The 17,653-nt window shown below is 48.9% G+C and overlaps 2 protein-coding genes across 20 annotated transcripts in view; one reads left to right on the top strand and one right to left on the bottom strand.

Annotated features, from left to right (window-relative positions):
* Window positions 1-8,697, bottom strand: part of ANKRD16 (ankyrin repeat domain 16) — a 38,141-nt gene extending 29,444 nt beyond the window's left edge. For 5 of the 16 annotated variants that reach the window (XM_028494864.2, XM_028494862.2, XM_028494863.2 and 2 more), the window contains exons 1-5: window positions 8,134-8,694; window positions 6,029-6,249; window positions 4,471-4,513; window positions 1,394-1,502; window positions 740-901 (exon numbers count right to left, since the gene is read on the bottom strand). In XM_028494864.2, coding sequence (XP_028350665.1) covers window positions 740-901; window positions 1,394-1,502; window positions 4,471-4,513; window positions 6,029-6,249; window positions 8,134-8,453 — 855 coding nt within the window. In that variant the 5' untranslated portion in view covers window positions 8,454-8,694. Of the gene's footprint in view, window positions 1-739; window positions 902-1,393; window positions 1,503-4,470; window positions 4,514-6,028; window positions 6,250-8,133 lie in introns of all 16 variants that reach the window. The other 11 variants (XM_028494860.2, XM_028494861.2, XM_007116196.4 and 8 more) reach the window with 6 other exon arrangements.
* Window positions 8,698-9,041: 344 nt separating this feature from the next.
* FBH1 (F-box DNA helicase 1) overlaps window positions 9,042-17,653 on the top strand; it is a 52,359-nt gene continuing 43,747 nt past the window's right edge. For 3 of the 4 annotated variants that reach the window (XR_003681622.2, XM_028494917.2, XM_024129607.3), the window contains exon 1: window positions 9,042-9,164. Coding sequence is in view for 2 of the 4 variants with exons in the window: in XM_028494917.2 (XP_028350718.1) it covers window position 9,164 (1 nt within the window). In the remaining 2 variants the exon portion in view is untranslated. Of the gene's footprint in view, window positions 9,165-10,035; window positions 11,374-17,653 lie in introns of those variants that run through there. The other variant, XM_055087843.1, reaches the window with a different exon arrangement.

Below are 17,653 nucleotides of genomic sequence, written 5' to 3'. Positions count from 1 at the left end.
CTCAGCGGCCATGGCTCACGGGCCCAGCCGCTCCGCGGCATGTGGGATCTTCCCGGACCGGGGCACGAACCCGCGTCCCCTGCATCGGCAGGCAGACTCCCAACCACCGCGCCACCAGGGAAGCCCCCCACTCGCTTTTATCCCCGTGGCTACAGACCATGCTCTTAGCCCACCCTCAACTGTATACCCACGTTCTCAAAGGGGGAACACAGGCAGGAGAGTGCAGTTCACCAGAAAAATGTTTATTCCTGTTGCTAGAAAAACAAGTAAAGGCAGGCGGCCAATAATATTAAAGATAGTGGCTACTTTTCTAGCGAAAACTTTTGTGTGTCTTCAATACTTCATACATCAGAGAGCCCAGTAAATCCAATTCCCTTTTCTTACTTAAAGAAATCTTCTGAAATCCAGTAAAAGGATAAGGAACTAGGAATTTCATACGATGGATTTTTACGGCTTCAAATAACATTATTCCTGAAAACAAAAAAGGGCAGGAGGGAACACAGAGCCCAGGCATTACATGGAGTAAAGGGCTCTTCTCAGTTTTTACCCAGAAACAAATAAAGGCAGGTTTCTATAAAGGGACACAGGGCTTTAGAATCATGACCATTTTAAGAGTATGCCATAGGCAATTTCTTTTTTCCACAGAGATCGAGGAAAAGAACCACGACTACAGGGTTACTCATCAACAGAGTTAGGCAAGCCTCAGGAAGCAGGAACACTGTTCTGGAAAGAAACAAACCTTAGCTGCGTAGTGAAGTGCTGTGAGGTGGGTGGAGGCTGCTCTCACATCTACGTTGATGCCATGCTCAGAGACCAAGAATTGGATGGCCTCATTCTGCCCAGTGACTGCTGCCCGGTGGATGGCCTGGGCCCCCAGGGAGTCCTCAGCAGAAACGCAAGCCTAGAGGTTGGGAGAGACATGAACAAGAGTAAGGAGCAGAGATCCCTGGGTCCATGGACTTCTGACATTTTGGCAAAACTCTGTGGTCTACATACATTTTCCTGGGCACATGATACATACAAAGCTTTTGTCAGATTCTCAAAGGATGCTCTAACCAAAAAAATGTTTAAGATTCAACGCTGTAGGCTAAAGTGCCAAACAGATAGAGTTACTGGGGAGAGTCTGTTGTTATTTTTATTATGAAACAACTACTATTTATTGAATACTTATTTTGCTAACTGCTTTATGTGCATTATGTTATTTAATCCTTAGAGTAACCCTGTTTTACAAATGGAAACACTGATGCTTAAAGAGGTAAAGAGGACCTCAGAGGGGGGGATGTGGCAGAGCTGAGATTTGAACCCATGATCTGAACAACAATGCTTCCTGTTTATTCCATGTTCTAAAACTTGTAGGAAGAACTAAAGGGATAAAACCAAACCATTTCTATACCTTGTGTTTTTCGAGGAGCAGCCTGGCTACGTCGATGTGTCCGCACTGAATGGCGTCCATGAAGGGTGTGAGGCCACACTTGTCTCTGCAGTCCGGTTCATACTGGCACCTAGAGCCCAAACACAAAGTAACAGCTGGGAACAGTCACCGCTTCAAACCCAACGGTGCTGACTCTTGACCACCTGCCTTATAGATGATCCGTGAGAACCTGGAGTGCTTGCCCTCCTTCCCCACCTCAGTATCTGTACCGAGCTCTTCGAGAGCAGGTTGGTTTTCCCAGCAAACCTGCTCCTCCTCTAAGCTTCTTGTCACATTTTAGGGACCGTGATCTCTCCAGCTTCTCATGCAGAGCCTTAAAGTCACCCCTCATCCCTCATAGCCAATCTATTACCAAAACCTCTCAATTCTACATCCAAAATATTAAACAAAACTGTATCCTTGTCTCCATCTTTGCCTTCATCCCTTAAGACCAAGTCAACAGGGACTTCCCGGTGGCGCAGTGGTGAAGAATCCGCCTGCCAGGGCAGGGGACACGGGTTCGAGCCCTGGTCTGGGAGGATCCCACCTGCCGCCGAGCAACTAAGCCCGTGCACCACAACTACTGAAGCCCGTGCGCCTAGAGCCCATGCTCCACAACAAGAGAAGCCACCACAATGAGAAGCCCACGCAAGAGGGATATATGTATGTGTATAGCTGATTCACTTTGTTATAAAGCAGAAACTAACACACCATTGTAAAGCAATTATACTCCAATAAAGATGTTAAAAAAAGAAGCCCACCCACCACAACTAAGAATAGCCCCTGCTTGCTGCAACTAGAGAAAAGCCCATGTGCAGCAACCAAGACCCAATGCAGCCGGGAAAAAGAAAAAAAAAAAAGAGCAAGTCAAAAGGCAACAGCCTCCTACCCGTTTTTCTCTCTTTGGTTCCGGCCCAGCCATTCTGTTCTCACCACTAACAGAGTAATCTTTTCACCACGTAATTTGGGTACAGCCTCTCCTGGTTAAAACCTTTAACTACTTCCCAACCACAAAGGACAAAGCCTAAAACCTCAACATGACCTCCCATGGTCAGGATTATGTGGTATCCACTCACTTCTCCGGGATCCTCTGGCCCCTCCTCCCTGTGCTTAAGGCGACCCCCCTTCTGTCCGGTCCCACTTTCTTCTCGGTCCCACAGCCTATCCGTCCTCCTTCTTCCGTTCTTATTGCTTCATGGTCTTACCTCCTTCCATTCCTACCCATCTTCCCTTCTCCCCAGTCCTCCCTTCTTCCGTTCCTACCTTCCTCATGGTCACACCTGTCTCCCCTTCCTCTCGGCCCTATCTCTCACCTGTCCCATCTTCTTCTGTTCCTACCTGCAACGGTCCTGCCTGTCCCACCTCCTTCCGCTCCCCTGGGTGCCAGGCTCTTTGCTGCCTGTGCACTTGCTGGTCCCCTCTGCTTGGAACATCCTAGTGTCATTCTTCACCTGGCCAACTCCAAGGCATCCTTCAAATCTCAGCTTCAGGAGGACCTCAGAGGCCCATCTTCTCCCCCAGATCTACAGGACGACCCCTGCTCCCGCATAGCATTGTGGACCTTCCCTTTGCAGTATCATCACCATTTGAAATTTTATGACATTTCTGTGATTGTGTGTCTATACTTGGCTTCCACACTAGCCTGCAGGCTGTTAGGGAAAGAACTGTGTTAACTGCTTATCACCCAGTGCTTAACACACACAGGAGGTGCTTAGAAAACATCTGCTGAATGAAGGAAGGACTATTTATGACTGCAGGTATACAGTCCCAACGCGTAGGAGGCAAGCCTTACACACTGATGCTTTCGGGGCACTACATTAGGCCTCCTCTTCTTCACTCATCGTCTCCTAGGTAACCACTTCCATCCTATGGATTCAATCGTCACTTCTATGTTGATGAGGCCCACTCCCGTATCTCAGCCCACGCCTCTCCTCTGGGCTAAAATCTGTGTCTAACTGCCCACTGGATGTCTCTGCCTGGGTGTCTCATAGGTACATGTGACTCAACATGCCCAAGAGTGACACTGCCAGCTTCTCCCCAGGCCTGCCCCTCCTCCCCAGGTGTCATCTACCTCGGCAGGTGGCACCAGCACAGCACCAGCTGCTTAAGCAAGACACCCGGCCGTCATCCTGGACTCGTCCTTTTCCCTCATTCCCTTTGTCCCTTTATTCACCGAGATCTGGTGATTCTACCTCTCAAGTGTCTCCAGACCTTTCTCTTCACCCTATAGTCAGCATCGTGGTCCAGCCACCAACATCTCTCCTGTTCAACCGCAACAGCCGCCGGACTGCGTTCACAGCACCCACGCTTGCTCCCCCTCCAACCCATTCTGTTTTGCAACTGGGGGATCTTTGAAAAATGCAAAGCTCTTATTATTCAGTGGTATCTTATACGCTTAGCACAAGATCTGGAATCCTCAGGTGGCGCCCAGCGTCCCATCCGACCTGAATCGCCCTTCCTCTGCAGCCTCCCCGTCACTCTTGGGACACAGCATGTGCCTATTTTCTTTTGGTCTCTTCCGTGCACTGTGTTTGTCCCCGGCCCTGAGCATTCACGGTACTGTCACCCCTGCCTGGAATGCCCCCTCCACCCTGCCCCCATTTTCAGCCTCCTCCAAGTCATAGCGTCAGTGTCACTGGGGCCGAGATCCCTCACCCCTAGGCCACGTCCCAGGCTGCTGTGGGGACCTCGCAATTCCCTGTAACACTCATCAGACTCACATGGTGTGGGCAGCGTCTGGCTTCCCTGCCCGTCTGTGAGTTCCATGGGTTGTGGGGGGAACCACATTATCTTGCTGCTGTGGTAGCCCCTGCGCCTGGTACAGTGAGTGCTGAGTGAGTATATGAATGTCTGTGAATGAACAGATAAAAGGCTAATGTTTCCCCAGGTTTGTTAGCTATTTTTGTTTCACCTTCTCTATCTGCTTAAGTCCTTTGTTCATGTCTGTTTTGGTACCTTAGATTCTTTATGAACATTTTGTCTGAGCTCTGATATTATGCAGCACTGATATTAACTGTCAGTTAGCAAATGTTTTCCTTAATCTGCTATTTTGTTCTTACCTCTGAAGAAGCACCTCTACTGCCTCTGAACAGCCATGCATTGCTGGGTGGAGAGAGTTGAGAATGAGAGTTTTTAGCACAAAAATAAAATGCTTCTTCCCTCCTGGCACCTCTCTGTGCCCCATCCCTCCAGCTGTAACTTCCAGGAAAGAGTATTAAGTTAGGTACACTGCCACCGCCCCCGAAAAAGACAAATTTAGCTGGATGAGTGGTAAAGGGCGATGTTTTCACTTAACAGGTACAAGGCTCACACTTGATTATCTTGTCTTTATGAGACTTTGATGGCAAACATTCAATCTTAAACCTTCCTCCTCGCTTTCGTGCTACAAATCCCTAGGACCAGTCAGTTTTTGCCCAAGAAATATAAAACATTTTAAGAGTAATCCACAACAAAATAACCAGGAATTTAATTCTCCTGCTAGAAATAACTACCCTCTATAATAAAGATTTCGAGGGAGTTCCCTGGTGGCCTAGTGGTTAGGATTGCTAGCTTTCTCTGCTCTGACCGGGTTCAATCCCTGGTCGAGGAACTGAGATCCCACAAGCCACACGGCGTGACCAAATAAAAAAAGATTTTGACTATCTATTCTCCACTATTTTGTGTGAATGACTGGGCACTGACTGTTTCTCCACAAGAGCAGGGTAGTTCGTCAAACAATTCACGAGCAGAGAAGTTTTTCCACTCATGTGCAAAGTTTTATAAAGGATTCTTTGGTCCCTCACTGTGGCCAGAATAACTGTGTGCCTATCTCCTCAATGACATCATGTCACAGGTATTGATTTCAGAGAAACCTAAAAGCCCTGTATTCTAATTCAATGTGCTAACCAGAGGGCTAAAGATTATGTTCTAAATGTCTTGATCTGGACTCTCGGTCTACTTAATGCCCCTTTTGTCTTATACCATGGTGCTTTTGCTTTTAACTAAGATAATCTACAAATAACCAGTTCAGAGTTAAGGATAATTACTCCAAACAATGAAAATCGTAGTCCAGATTTATATTCAACATTGTCGCTAGATAAGTCACATCCATTGAGCCCTGGTATTTAATTATAAGCACCTATATTTATTTAAATGGACAGCACCATCGTAGGTATTACTGAAGATGCAAGGAAATAGTCCTCTTTCCTTTTGCTTTTAATAATAATAATGTCAAAATGGTTGTGAAAATAGCTGTAGCTGTGCTGTGCTCACGGCGTGTGGAGCACTGCACAGAGGGCCTTGCATGTGCCTTAATCCCTACGACCTTGTGATACGGGCATCATCATTATCATTATTTTGTGGCTGAGGAAACCTGCTCAAGAGACTAAGTTCCTTGCCCAAGGTCAAAGACTTAGTAAGGAACAGAACCAGCCTACCATCTAACTAACTGGGGAGGAGAAGACAAATGTATGCGAAAAGTCACCTAAAACAAGAAAGAAGAGCATGTTAAGGGCCGGGTGACACAGGTTTTAGAAACTAAGCGTTTGCCAAAATACCCCAAAGCTGCTCGTATTCCTTGCCATTTCCCCAACCCCTCGCTCCCTGGCGGGTGGCATCCCGCACAGCTCCGGGCCAAACCTGCCGTGTGCAGCGGTGTTCTCCCGATCTTGCTCTCTGTCTTCCAGGCAGCTGGGCAAACAGCGAGCAGGTACTGGAGGATCAGAGGGTCGCCTTCTCGGCTGGCAATGTGGAAACTGTTCCAGCCGTCTTTGTTCTTCAGGAGTGGATTGGCGCCGTGCTCCACGAGGTCCTGGACCACCTCAAGATTCCTCCTCGTGCAAGCCATCATCAGAGGAGTCCTAAGGTCAATCGGGACAAGCTGTCAGATGGAAGGGCAGCTGAGGCATTAGAAGCACTCGACCAGGGCTTCAGAAAAAGGCACACCCTTGGCAGAGACAGAAGACCTAGAGGACTCGGCAGTCTGGGAAGCAGGAAAACAGCTGTGGCTGGCAACTTCCCTGCCTGTCGTGAGGGCCCTGGGAGAATTAACAAGGGGAAAATGATTGTGACATGGGTGCCCCTACAGGTGGGGAATACTGAAGAGGCAAAGTTGTTTCTGAACTAGTTTTTAGTATGGCACTGAATTGGAACAGAGCTAGTCAAAATCACAGACAGTTTGTGCTGAATATTTGCATAAGAGATACTCTGCTGGACTTACCCCATTCACCTCAATCAGTAACCGATAATTAAACTGTTCTAAAAAGGAGTTAAAAAAGAGCATTTGACATAGTGCCTTGCTGTAAAGAGCTGACATTGATGGAGCAAATGAAATGGCGTGATTACAATAAGGTTCTGAACTATGTGTCCACAACTATGGGACAGTGAACTATATCACTATCAACTCCTCTTCTCCCACATCAGTGATTTTGTGCTTCTGCCTTCTCATCTGCTATGACTCTCAGAAGCAGGGGCAGGTCTTGTTTACCTCCTGTCCCAGGGGCCGGCCCAGCTGGAGCTCAACATAACTACATGGGTCTCAGCCAGAATCTGTCCTCTGAGATTGCTTTGATATTACTTAATTACCAACACTATTTTGATTTTTTATTTTTGGTAATGTAGTAATGATAGTGAATGAGAAATCAAGAGGGAGACACCCAGATAAATGAAGGCTGGAATCTTCAAGAAGTGCTTTACAGAGGGAATGAATCCAGGGAAGGGACTTGAGAAAGCCAGCAAGGTGAGAACAGGCAAAAATGTCTCACTGTAACTGCACTTCCTAAGCACACAATCAAATGAAATGTGCCCTTTTAACGGTTGTTTGAGAAGACTGTTTCCTTACGCATAGAACTGGATAAGCATATGAAAATCAGTTTTGTGCTTAGTCACAGCCAAAGTGCAAACCTCAAAAAGTCACCAGGTCTATGCACTCTGCCCCCCCATGCCAGTGGGCAAGATGCACTTTGTTTAGCTATCTGGCTGTCTGATGTGTTCCTTATTTATATCAGATCAGGAATCCCTTGTGGATTCATTCAGGACTTCATTATGTTATGAATCTTCAGATGTTCATAACCTCTAAGGAGGTGGACAGACATAGTACTGAAAACGATGTGGATCTAACACAATGCAATTACTTTGTGTGATGGTTACAGGGGAGCATCGTTGACTGTGGAGGTGGTCATGCAAGGCTACACGTGAGAAAATCACACAGGGCACCCCCCCCCACACACACACGTGTACGTATAATTGGTGAAATCCGAGTAAGTATACTGATTGTAGCAATTGCGGTTCCTGCTACCTTACTGTGGCTGTTAAGATGTTAACTTTGGGGGAAGATGGGGGTAAGGTGCATGGGACTTCTCCCATGTCTTTGCAAATTTCTGAGAACCTATAACTACGAATTTCAAAGTATAAAGTTAAAACAATGTCACTGGTGAAGTAATCATTTAGCTAGATGTTTCTAGAAGAACATCCCGCCCTGGGGCTCATGCTATATATACGTAGGACATATAGACAATTTGTAGTTTGCTTATATTCTATCTGATCATGTACTTTACTGTTCTCTGCTCTATCATGGGAGGCAGTCTGGAACAGAAGATAAGGGCAGTTAACCCCACAAGGGTAGCAACAATGTTCTGCTCAGTGGGGGAAGGCTGAGGGGCTATGGCGTGGAGACCGACCAAGGAGCGGGAATCTACGATTCTGCGGGAAATGGTGAGAGTCTCTCCGCAAGTTCCGCCACCTACCAGTCGGCCTTCTTCAGGCAGTCGACCGCGGCCCCTCGGCCCAGCAGGTACCGCACGCAGTCCCGGTGGCCCATGGAGGCAGCCTCGTGCAGAGGTCGCTTGTAGTCTTGGTTGGCGGCCTCGATGTCCAGATCCCAGGCCTCGACCAGATAGGCCAGGATTTCCCGGCGGCCGTGGCGCGCGGCGAAATGCAGAAGGGTGTCCCTGGCCGGCCCCGCGCAGCCGGCGCGCCCCGCCGCCCTTAGCTCCTCCCGCAGGGCACACAGCCGGCCTTCCTGCACCAGTCGGCACAGCCGCCTTGGGTCCGCGGGCGCTGCCATGACCCCTGGCTCCGCTCCCGGCCCGCCCCCGCCCCCCAAGGGCCCTCCTCGACCCTTCCCCCGGACGCCCCCGGCCTCGCCCTGCCGGCTCCGCCCCGGGCGGGCGCTCAGGTCTCCGGCTGACCACGCGCCCAGCAGGCCACCGCCCGCACCGGTTTCACTTTGGGGCGAAACATTAGATGAACCGCGGTACCGCCGCTGCGGGTCCCGGTCACACGCAGAGCGGACCCGCGGGGACGGGGTGGGGCCCGCGCGTTCCCGCCCACAGCCCCGCCCTCCGCAGCCTGCCCCGCCCACAGCCTCGGCCCCGCCCCACCCCGACTGCCGCGGCCCCTCAGTGGGTCCCCGAGCTCGGAGGAACTCTGGGAAAGTTTCTGCTCGCCTCTTCCGCCCTAGCGGAAGCACGGACGGGGCGGGGCCCGCTAGCGGTAGCCACCCCTTCTCCGGGTGCGCTTTTCGATTGGCCGCCAGAGAAGTCCGTAAGCGCGCACCCTCCGCACGCACATTCCAATTGGCCAGGGCCGCATTCCGTCAGCGTAGGAGGCAGGCTCTTCTCTGGGCTGAGGCGGGGGCGGAGCTGGTGGAGGAAGTCCGCGGCCTTCTCGGGCTCGCGCTGCCCGTGGGATGCTGGGACTGGGTGGCCTGGCGGCTGTGCCCCGGCGGCGGCGGCGGCGGCGGCGGCGGCGGGACCCCCCGGTGTGGAGCGCCATAGTGCGTGAGACCGACGGCGTGGAAGGGGGCGCGGGCGGGCCCAGCCGTGTGGACGCTGAACCTTTGGGTTCCTCAGCTGGTCCCGCCTCAGGGGGTCCGCGGGGGACTGGGGGCCCGGGCCGGGCGCGGGCGCAGAGGGGCGCGGGCCGGCGGGGGTGGCGGTGAGGGGCGCGGCGGGGCGCGCGCGAGGGAGGCCGAGGCGCCCTGGGACGCGGGGGCGCGGCGCTGCTCGGCGGTGTGGGAGTCGCGGAGACGTGGCCTCCGCTGGGGGCAGCCAGCGTTTCCTTTCCTTTCCTTCTGCTCTGCTGTTTTGACCTTGGGCGAGTCATTTTATGGTATCCTTTTGCCTCTTTCGTTTGCAGTCGCCCTCCCCCTAACCTGAATATTAAGAAAATTAAGGTGATGTGGGAGGGCCTTGAGCGGGTGGAGGGTACTTGAGGTCTGAGCAAGCTGTGTGGGGTGATGGGAGACGTGAGGGTAGGTGTTGAGTTCTTTACCCAATCTTCCTGGATGCTCGTCATTTAACCCTCCTGGTGTTTTCAGTTCCTTTAGAGATAAAATGGGAGCAGTTGCTATTTGCCAGGCCGGGAGACAATTATGCTTTACATCTTGTATTGTACTCTGGTTTACAAAGCACTTTACATTAATTATCTCATCCACAAACAATCCTGTAAGGAAGGCATCATGACAGGTGGGGAAATTGAGGCCTAAAGAAGTTAGCGATTTTCCCACGGGAGTACAGCTAATAAAGACCTCTGGAAGGAAGGATGGTAGCCCCCGGTGAGGGTCTGCTAGTGCTTGGCACTCTGCTCAAATAAATTAAGGGAGATAAAATGAAAAAAGACCTCTAGTATGTAAACAAGCTCATTTTACTTGTGAGCGGATTGAATTTGGTTAACTGAGTGTAATATGGATAGTCATCAGAGATAGAACCAGGTCCAATATCAGCTCTGCCAAAGTTATTGTCCCCTTGTATCTTGCCACTTCCAAAAAAAAGGAAGGTGTAAAAGTGCTTTGAAGTGCATCAAGTTTTAGGACATGCCAAGCACTGGTCTTAGCGCAGCTGTTGGTGTTGGTGCAAGTGGAAGTTGAGGTATCTGGTAGTTTCACACTTTTTGTTGTTAATCCCCCTACACATCCTCATTGCCAGTGACTCCACCTTCTCCTGCCTTATGCCTCCAGCTTCCTTACTTTTAAAAACAAAACATGTTTGCACTATAGGACGATATTTTAAATTCAGATGATTGGTTATTTAACTGGTATCCCACATGCGATTCTGCCCCTCCTGTCTTCTTTAGGAACTTATTTTGGTCTGCGTTCCCTTTTAGATAACTAGATGACAATGTATGTTAACCTGTCCACAGCCCCTGTGGTTCTCTAGAGCAAAAGTTTGGTGTAGAGGGGACAGATCTTGACAGTAAGCTAATGGATGGAGCTATACTGGGGTCTTAAGGTTTCCCAGATGGTCTGCTCATTCCTTTTTGTGCAGGTGTTTGGAATTTGTGGTGTGCCCTGTAGTGACTCATTTCACATGTGGCCTTCATTGGCATTGTGATTTGCTGCTTGGCTGTCCTCTTTCCTTTATCTTTTGTTGTGTTTCGTGGTTCCGGTGTCGTGATCATTTGACATGTTTTGTGACCTGTGAGTGTGTGAACAGCAAACTTGATATTGGAGTTAGAACTTGAATTTCAGATTTGTTGTCATCATCTTTCTCTGTTTGTCATTCCCTCCCCTCTATCCTTCCTAGTCTGATTTTATTTGAAGATTGAATGTGAATTGTCTTTGCCCATCTGTCAGTGGAATCATCTGCTCTTAGAGCATCTCACCAAAGCGTCTCGAATCTTGTGTCTGCAGTTGTCACAGACGTTTTGAGGACAAGTCTCATATCTCAGAGCACCTCCTGGAGCTTAACCTGGCATGCTACAGATAATTTTAAAACAGAACAAACAGCCATTTTCAAAACTGAAAGCTTTCAGTTTCCTTTTATTCCCGGAAGAAGTGATTAAAACGAAAACACGATTTCTCCTTTACTCTTTAACGTGGTTAATGATGTGATCTTTGAGCTCTGGCTAGAAATGTCATTTACCTGTGTTGTTTTTTCTCTTTCAGTCTCAACAGTCCAAAAAAACTTGTTAGGCTTCACTTTCCCCTTCTCCCTATTTTTGCTGCTGCTGCTGCTGCCCTCAGGCCTTGACCACCTCTTGCCTCGGTTGGTAAAGTGACTTTCTGCCTTGTTTTCTTGACAGTCTGCATGTTTACTCATCCTCTGCCTGCCTCCAGAGTTACCATTCTAATGTGTAAATTTGGTTGGTCATTGACCCTGCTTAGAAAAGCGAGATGATTCTCTGAATTGCCTGTATGATAAAGTCCAAATTCCTTGGTGTTATATTTAAGGACATTTATTCTCTGTTTCCAAATTCTTTTCCATCCTTTTCCACAATCCATGAGCCTCTTGTCTAATGAAACCCGGCTTCCCGGCACACCACTGCTGTGCTATTTCTCTGTGTTTCTGCCCACACTGTTTCTTTTGCCTTCCCCGATCCTACTCATCTTGCAAGGCTGAACTCTTCATAAAGCCTTTCTCATCCTTCCTAACTGGTCACTTTTCTTCATTTCGTAAGTGCATTTGTGTAGCACTTATAGTGCCTTATGTATAGTAATTTGTGTGTGTTTTGAGAGCTGCCTTATCAAATTTGTTAGCTGCCTAACAAATGATGACAGGCGACATCATTTGTTTTTGAATCCTCAGTGTCTCAAATAGCATTTGACCCCAGAGATGCCAAGAGAGGAAGCCCTCATGGTGTTTATAATGAATCTGGGAAATTATAGATACTTAAAAGTGGTTGTGGGTTGAATTGACAGTAGAAAAAAGCCTTTCAAATCTATAAATTCTAGTCTGTAAGTAATGGTTATTTTCTTGTATTTCCATTCTTTCCCTATTCTTTCTTTTCTTTGCGAGAAACACGTAGAAAAGCTCTCGCCATCCTTGTTTGCTGTAATAAGGGAGTTCTGTTCCAAGGGAGGAGCAGGTGTTTGTGGGTGTGAGGGGACCTAAGTGAGGTTGGGCCTGCAAGCCTGGACCTTTGGGTTTGTAGGGAAGCGGGGTGTAGTGCTGGCAGGGACCCAGCTCTGCACTGAGAGTGAGGACTTGCGTGTTGTGTTTCCTTTCTGCGTTTGCTTCTTGTAGAGCTAATGGGGACAAAATATGTGGACGTTTTTCCATTTTGAGTGTACAGTATTTTGTGATATTTTCCTTATGCTTGCTATTTTCTAAATACTTGCTATCTTTGGTTATGGTGTTCCACAGTGATTTCTAAAAAGGGACAGAGAAATTAAAGCTGAGGTTTTTAGAAGCTGCTTTGAATATTTCTGGATGTGGAAGAGAGAAGATTACCTTCTGTAGAAAGAACTCTGGGCTTGAGGAGTCAGAAGACCTAAGTTCCATCACCTGAGCCGCAGTGTCATCCTGGCACAATTGCAGGATTGTGCAAGATCAGATGAGAGTACGTGAAAGAACTTCCAAAAGTTATGAAGTACGTTGGACCTATAACATAGTGTAGGATTTCAAAGCCAAAGAAGACAACCTCATCTTCTTCAGAGTGAAGTGCCGTAGTTGTGCATTTGTTCTTTTAATGCATTCATTTCATTAATATTTATGGAGCAGTGAGTGTTGGGTGCTGGGGCTGAGTGCCTTGCTCCTCCCACCAGACTATATATAAAGCTTTCAGCCTAGGGGCAGAAGACATGTTAATATACACTTAAACAAAGATTAAGAAGACGTTAATAAAACATACTATAGGGACTTTCCTGGTGGTACAGTGGTTAAGAATCCGCCTGCCAATTCAGGGGACACGGTTCGAGCCCTGCTCTGGGAAAATCCCATATGCCGCAGAGCAGCTAAGCCTGTGCGCCATAACTACTGAGCCTGTGCTCTAGAGCCCACGAGCCACAAATGCTGAAGCCCGCAGGCCTAGAGCTCATGCTCCACAGCAAGAGAAACCACCATGATGAGAAGCCCGCGCACCGCAACGAAGAGTAGCCCCTGTTGCCGCAACTAGAGAAAGCCTGCGTGCAGCAACGAAGACCCAATGCAGCCAAATAAATAAATTTAAAAAACCATATTATAGTAATAGTAATAATTTGTATGTAAATGACATATTAAATATAGTTGAACAGATAATTGTTGCAGGTCTCTCAGAGACATACAGGGTGGTTTTATTACTACAGAGTGCTGCCTGGGTTGAATGAATACTTTCTGTCGCCCTGGAGTTGGGGACCAGCACTGTTCATGTTGCTCAGATTGGGCTCTTAGTTCTCTGAGGGCACAGTTTGGCTTGTGAAGTACCTGCTCTTGGTAACAATGGGCCAGCCGTGGGCACCTCTGCTGTCTCACCAGAAACAAGAGGGTGTCCACTTGATCTGCACGGAGCCCCTTGGAGAAGGGCGGGAGGCTTGTGGGCAGCTAACAGGACGAGGTTGGGTTTCTCTAGATTAGCAAAACCACCCAGCTGGGTTCTTGTTATGAGCTGTTTCTCCAGTCAGGCACCTGTGCTGGTGAGTTATCTTGATTTTTTTTTTAAAGTGGTTTTAAAATAATCTTTCCTTCCAGGAATTGTAGGCACTTATTATCTTCAGCTTGTCCATTTAGGTCTGTAACCTGTAAATTTTGGAGGCCTTTTGTTTGTTTGTTTTAATTAATTTATTTATTTTTGGCTGTGTTGGGTCTTAGTTGCTGTGCACGGGCTTTTCTCTAGTTGTGGCGAGCGGGGGCTACTCTTCATTGTGGTGTGTGGGCTTCTCCTTGCAGTGGCTTCTTTTGTTGCGGAGCACGGGCTCTAGGCGCGCAGGCTTCAGTATTGTGGCACGTGGGCTCAGTAGTTGTGGCTTGCGGGCTCTAGAGCATAGGCTCAGTAGTTGTGGCACACAGGCTTAGTTGCTTTGTGGCATTTGGGATCTTCCCGGACCAGGGATCAAACCTATGTCCCCTGCACTGGCAGGTGGATTCTTAACCACTGTGCCACCAGGGAAGTCCTGCAGGCCTTTTGGTATAAATTATGATTAACAAAGGTAGGGGAAGAAGGGAAATGACTTGGTGTCAATTTCAAATGATCCTAGAATGGTTAGGGTAGGTGTGACTGCAGTAACAAACAGATCCACATGTGTAATGACCTCACAATCCAAGCTCATTTCTCAATCCCATAACAGCCTCGGGTGGTTGCAGTTTGTGTGTGTGTGTGTGTGTGTGTGTGTGTGTGAGCGTGTGTGAGCATTGTGCGGGAGGAGTGGTGCTCTTTAAAGCAGTTATCCGAGGACCCAGGCTGCTGGAGGGTCTTCCTTTTCAAATGTGTGGCCTCTAAGATTCTCTGGGGTCACCTTTCCCTTCTCTGGATGGGAGCAGAGGACAGAGGAAGGAGCAGGAGAGGCTTTAATGGACCAGGCCTGGAAGAGGCACACATCCCTCTACGCACATTCTGAGGGGCCTCCAGCTACCAGCACAATGGGGAAGCGTGGACCAGCCATGTGCCAAGGAGGAAGGGGACCGACAGTCTTCACCACGAAACCAGGAGCACTCCATTCTGCTTTGTGTGACTTTTTTTTTTTTTATGGTACGCAGGCCTCTCACTGTTGTGGCCTCTCCCGTTGCGGAGCACAGTCTCCGGACGCACAGGCTCAGCGGCCATGGCTCACGGGCCCAGCCGCTCCGCGGCATGTGGGATCTTCCCGGACCGGGGCATGAACCCGTGTCCCCTGCATCGGCAGGCGGATTCTCAACCACTGCGCCACCAGGGAAGCCCCGTGTGACTTGTTTTTTAAATTGTCTTGCAATCAAGAAGATGACAAAATGAAGCTAGGCGGATTACAGCAGAATTGAGTCATAGCATGTACTTCTCATTCAGTAAGCGTTGGAGTAACTGTTATTTGCACAATGTCGTGCTAAGTGCTTTGAGGAAGAAGCTGATGAGACATGTTCCCTGCCTTTTCAGGGCTGGTGGTCTTTTACAGGTTTAGTGATGATCGTTCCAGGGGGGCTGAGGAGAGTCTCATCTCCAGCAGTGTGCCTGACTGGGGGTGGGGGTGGGCGGGACAGATCATCATCAAGGTGAAGAGATCGGTAATTGTCAGAGGGCCGCACTCCAGGTGATCGCCACTTCAGAGTGAGATGCCAGGCTGGGGCCTGCACCTGCGGTCCGGTGAGGCGTCTCTCTGTGAGAGGACCATCACAGAAAAAGCAGCGTGGGAATGAGCAAAATTCTGTCTGACAGATGGTTTTCATACTTTCCCAGTGTTTTTCTATCGTCAATCTGAGGGATGTGACACATTTCTTTTAGTTACAGTGGTAGTCTCCAAGGGTAGAGATACCTGTGGCCTGGAGATGATTCCGCTGGGCCTCTGGGGCCTCACGTAGTTTGTTTGTCATCTCCCTCCATCCCTTTAACGGTGCACGTTCCTCACCGACCACTTTAAGTTTGCTTCTTGAAGAAACGCGAGCAGCTTCTAATAGTAAGTGCCCTTGGAGAGCAATGCAAAGGGCACCTGCTGTTCAGAGGATGGAGGAGCAACACGAGGTTTGGGGACTCAGGGAAGCAAGAAGTAGCATTTGGGCATCTTTATTTTGATAAAGTTATATTTGAGCTGCTGGTTTAGAAGTATATTAACAAGAGCAGAAGGTGGTTAGAATTTTACTGTAGTAATTTTAAATAACTTCACAAGAACATTGGTGCTGTTAAAATGTAGGCATCGTTTAGGAGACTCAGCACGGTGTGGCCCACGTGTAATCCTGAGCTGCTGGGCTTTGTGAGCCTCTGCATGGGTGTCGCTAGGTACTTTCATCTGTCTTGTCTGGTTCAAACCACATGACCGTGGTGTGAACTCCACATGGCAGCTTGTCAGGGTCCTCGTTGTGATGAGAAGGGAACCAAGGCTGTTAGGGAGGAGGTCTCCCAGCTCCGGATCCGAGCGCATCACACGGCCTTTGACTTAAGTGCCTTGTTAACTCCGGAGATAGGTGCGGGGGCCCCAGTTCCCCGTGCGGTGAGTCACAGCGCTTCATCTCTCAGAGACCTGAGAGGCAGAATAGTCTCGGTTTCTGACCTCTCACTGAAGGCAGAAAAGTAAGAACGTAAAAGTGCTAGCTCTGCCTCCCAGATGAGCAGTCAGGGCTGCGGGGACCTTTCCAGATGGACAGTGTAGTCGGCTGTGCTGGTACCCAGAGGCCAGATGGCCCAGTGTGGGCACCTCTCCCCCCAGCTGCTAGCCTTTGCTCTGTGATGGCTTCGTGCAGGACCGCTCTGGGATGTACCAGGACTCTGGAAGCAGAACACTTCCTGTAGGTCTGTGCCAGCACCAAGGTCCTGAGTCATATGAATTTGAGGGTTTGATATTGTTAATCTTACTCGTTTGTGATTTTCTCTATGGAAGCTTCTTTAAATGAGATATTCTCTGTTGATAATTTTTCTAGAGTGTCTCCAGTTTTAATTCTGGACACTGTATTTGCCAGCTTTGAAACAGTTGGGAATGTTTGAAGAGAAAGCAGAGATCAGTCTCATATCTGGGATCTACAGGGTTAGTGGGTTTATTGGCTGGAATTATTCATCTGCTCCTGTAGTTGACCCAAGTGTGTTTGGAGCACCTGAATTAGGGGCCAGGATTCATCAGTATAGTCGTTCCAGGGTTTCTGCAGGGAATTCGTTCCAGGACCCCCTATGGCACCAAAATCCGAGAGGGCTCAGGCCCCTTAGAGTCCACCCTGTGGACAGGGACCTGCAGATCCCACATCCGCGGATTCAGCCAACCACAGGTCGTGTTGGTGTTTTTCATCTGCGGTTGGTGGAACTCGCAGGTGCGGAACTCACGGATCCCAAGGGCCAGCTCTGTTCTGCAGGGCCCATTGTAGCTTCCTTATCTCTTCTGACAGTCAGCCCAGAGCTCCCCATTCAGACAAAATAGCAGTTAGGTTGTTGGCTTTGTAATATGAAGGATTTTGAGCAGAAGAGGTAAACTTTCATGTCTTATTTTTACAAAGAATAATCAGACTTCAAGCTTTTTTTGGGCCTGCACCTGCGGTCCGGTGAGGCGTCTCTCTGTGAGAGGACCATCACAGAAAAAGCGTGGGAATGAGCAAAATTCTGTCTGACAGATGGTTTTCATACTTTCCCAGTGTTTTTCTATCGTCAATCTGAGGGATGTGACACATTTCTTTTAGTTACAGTGGTAGTCTCCAAGGGTAGAGATACCTGTGGCCTGGAGATGATTCCGCTGGGCCTCTGGGGCCTCACGTAGTTTGTTTGTCATCTCCCTCCATCCCTTTAACGGTGCACGTTCCTCACCGACCACTTTAAGTTTGCTTCTTGAAGAAACGCGAGCAGCTTCTAATAGTAAGTGCCCTTGGAGAGCAATGCAAAGGGCACCTGCTGTTCAGAGGATGGAGGAGCAACACGAGGTTTGGGGACTCAGGGAAGCAAGAAGTAGCATTTGGGCATCTTTATTTT

Source organism: Physeter macrocephalus, chromosome 11 (genome assembly GCF_002837175.3).
Source record: "Physeter macrocephalus isolate SW-GA chromosome 11, ASM283717v5, whole genome shotgun sequence".
NCBI classification, from domain to species: domain Eukaryota; kingdom Metazoa; phylum Chordata; class Mammalia; order Artiodactyla; family Physeteridae; genus Physeter; species Physeter macrocephalus.
Note: the sequence above shows the minus strand (reverse complement) of the source record. Positions and strands in the feature narration are given on the sequence as shown.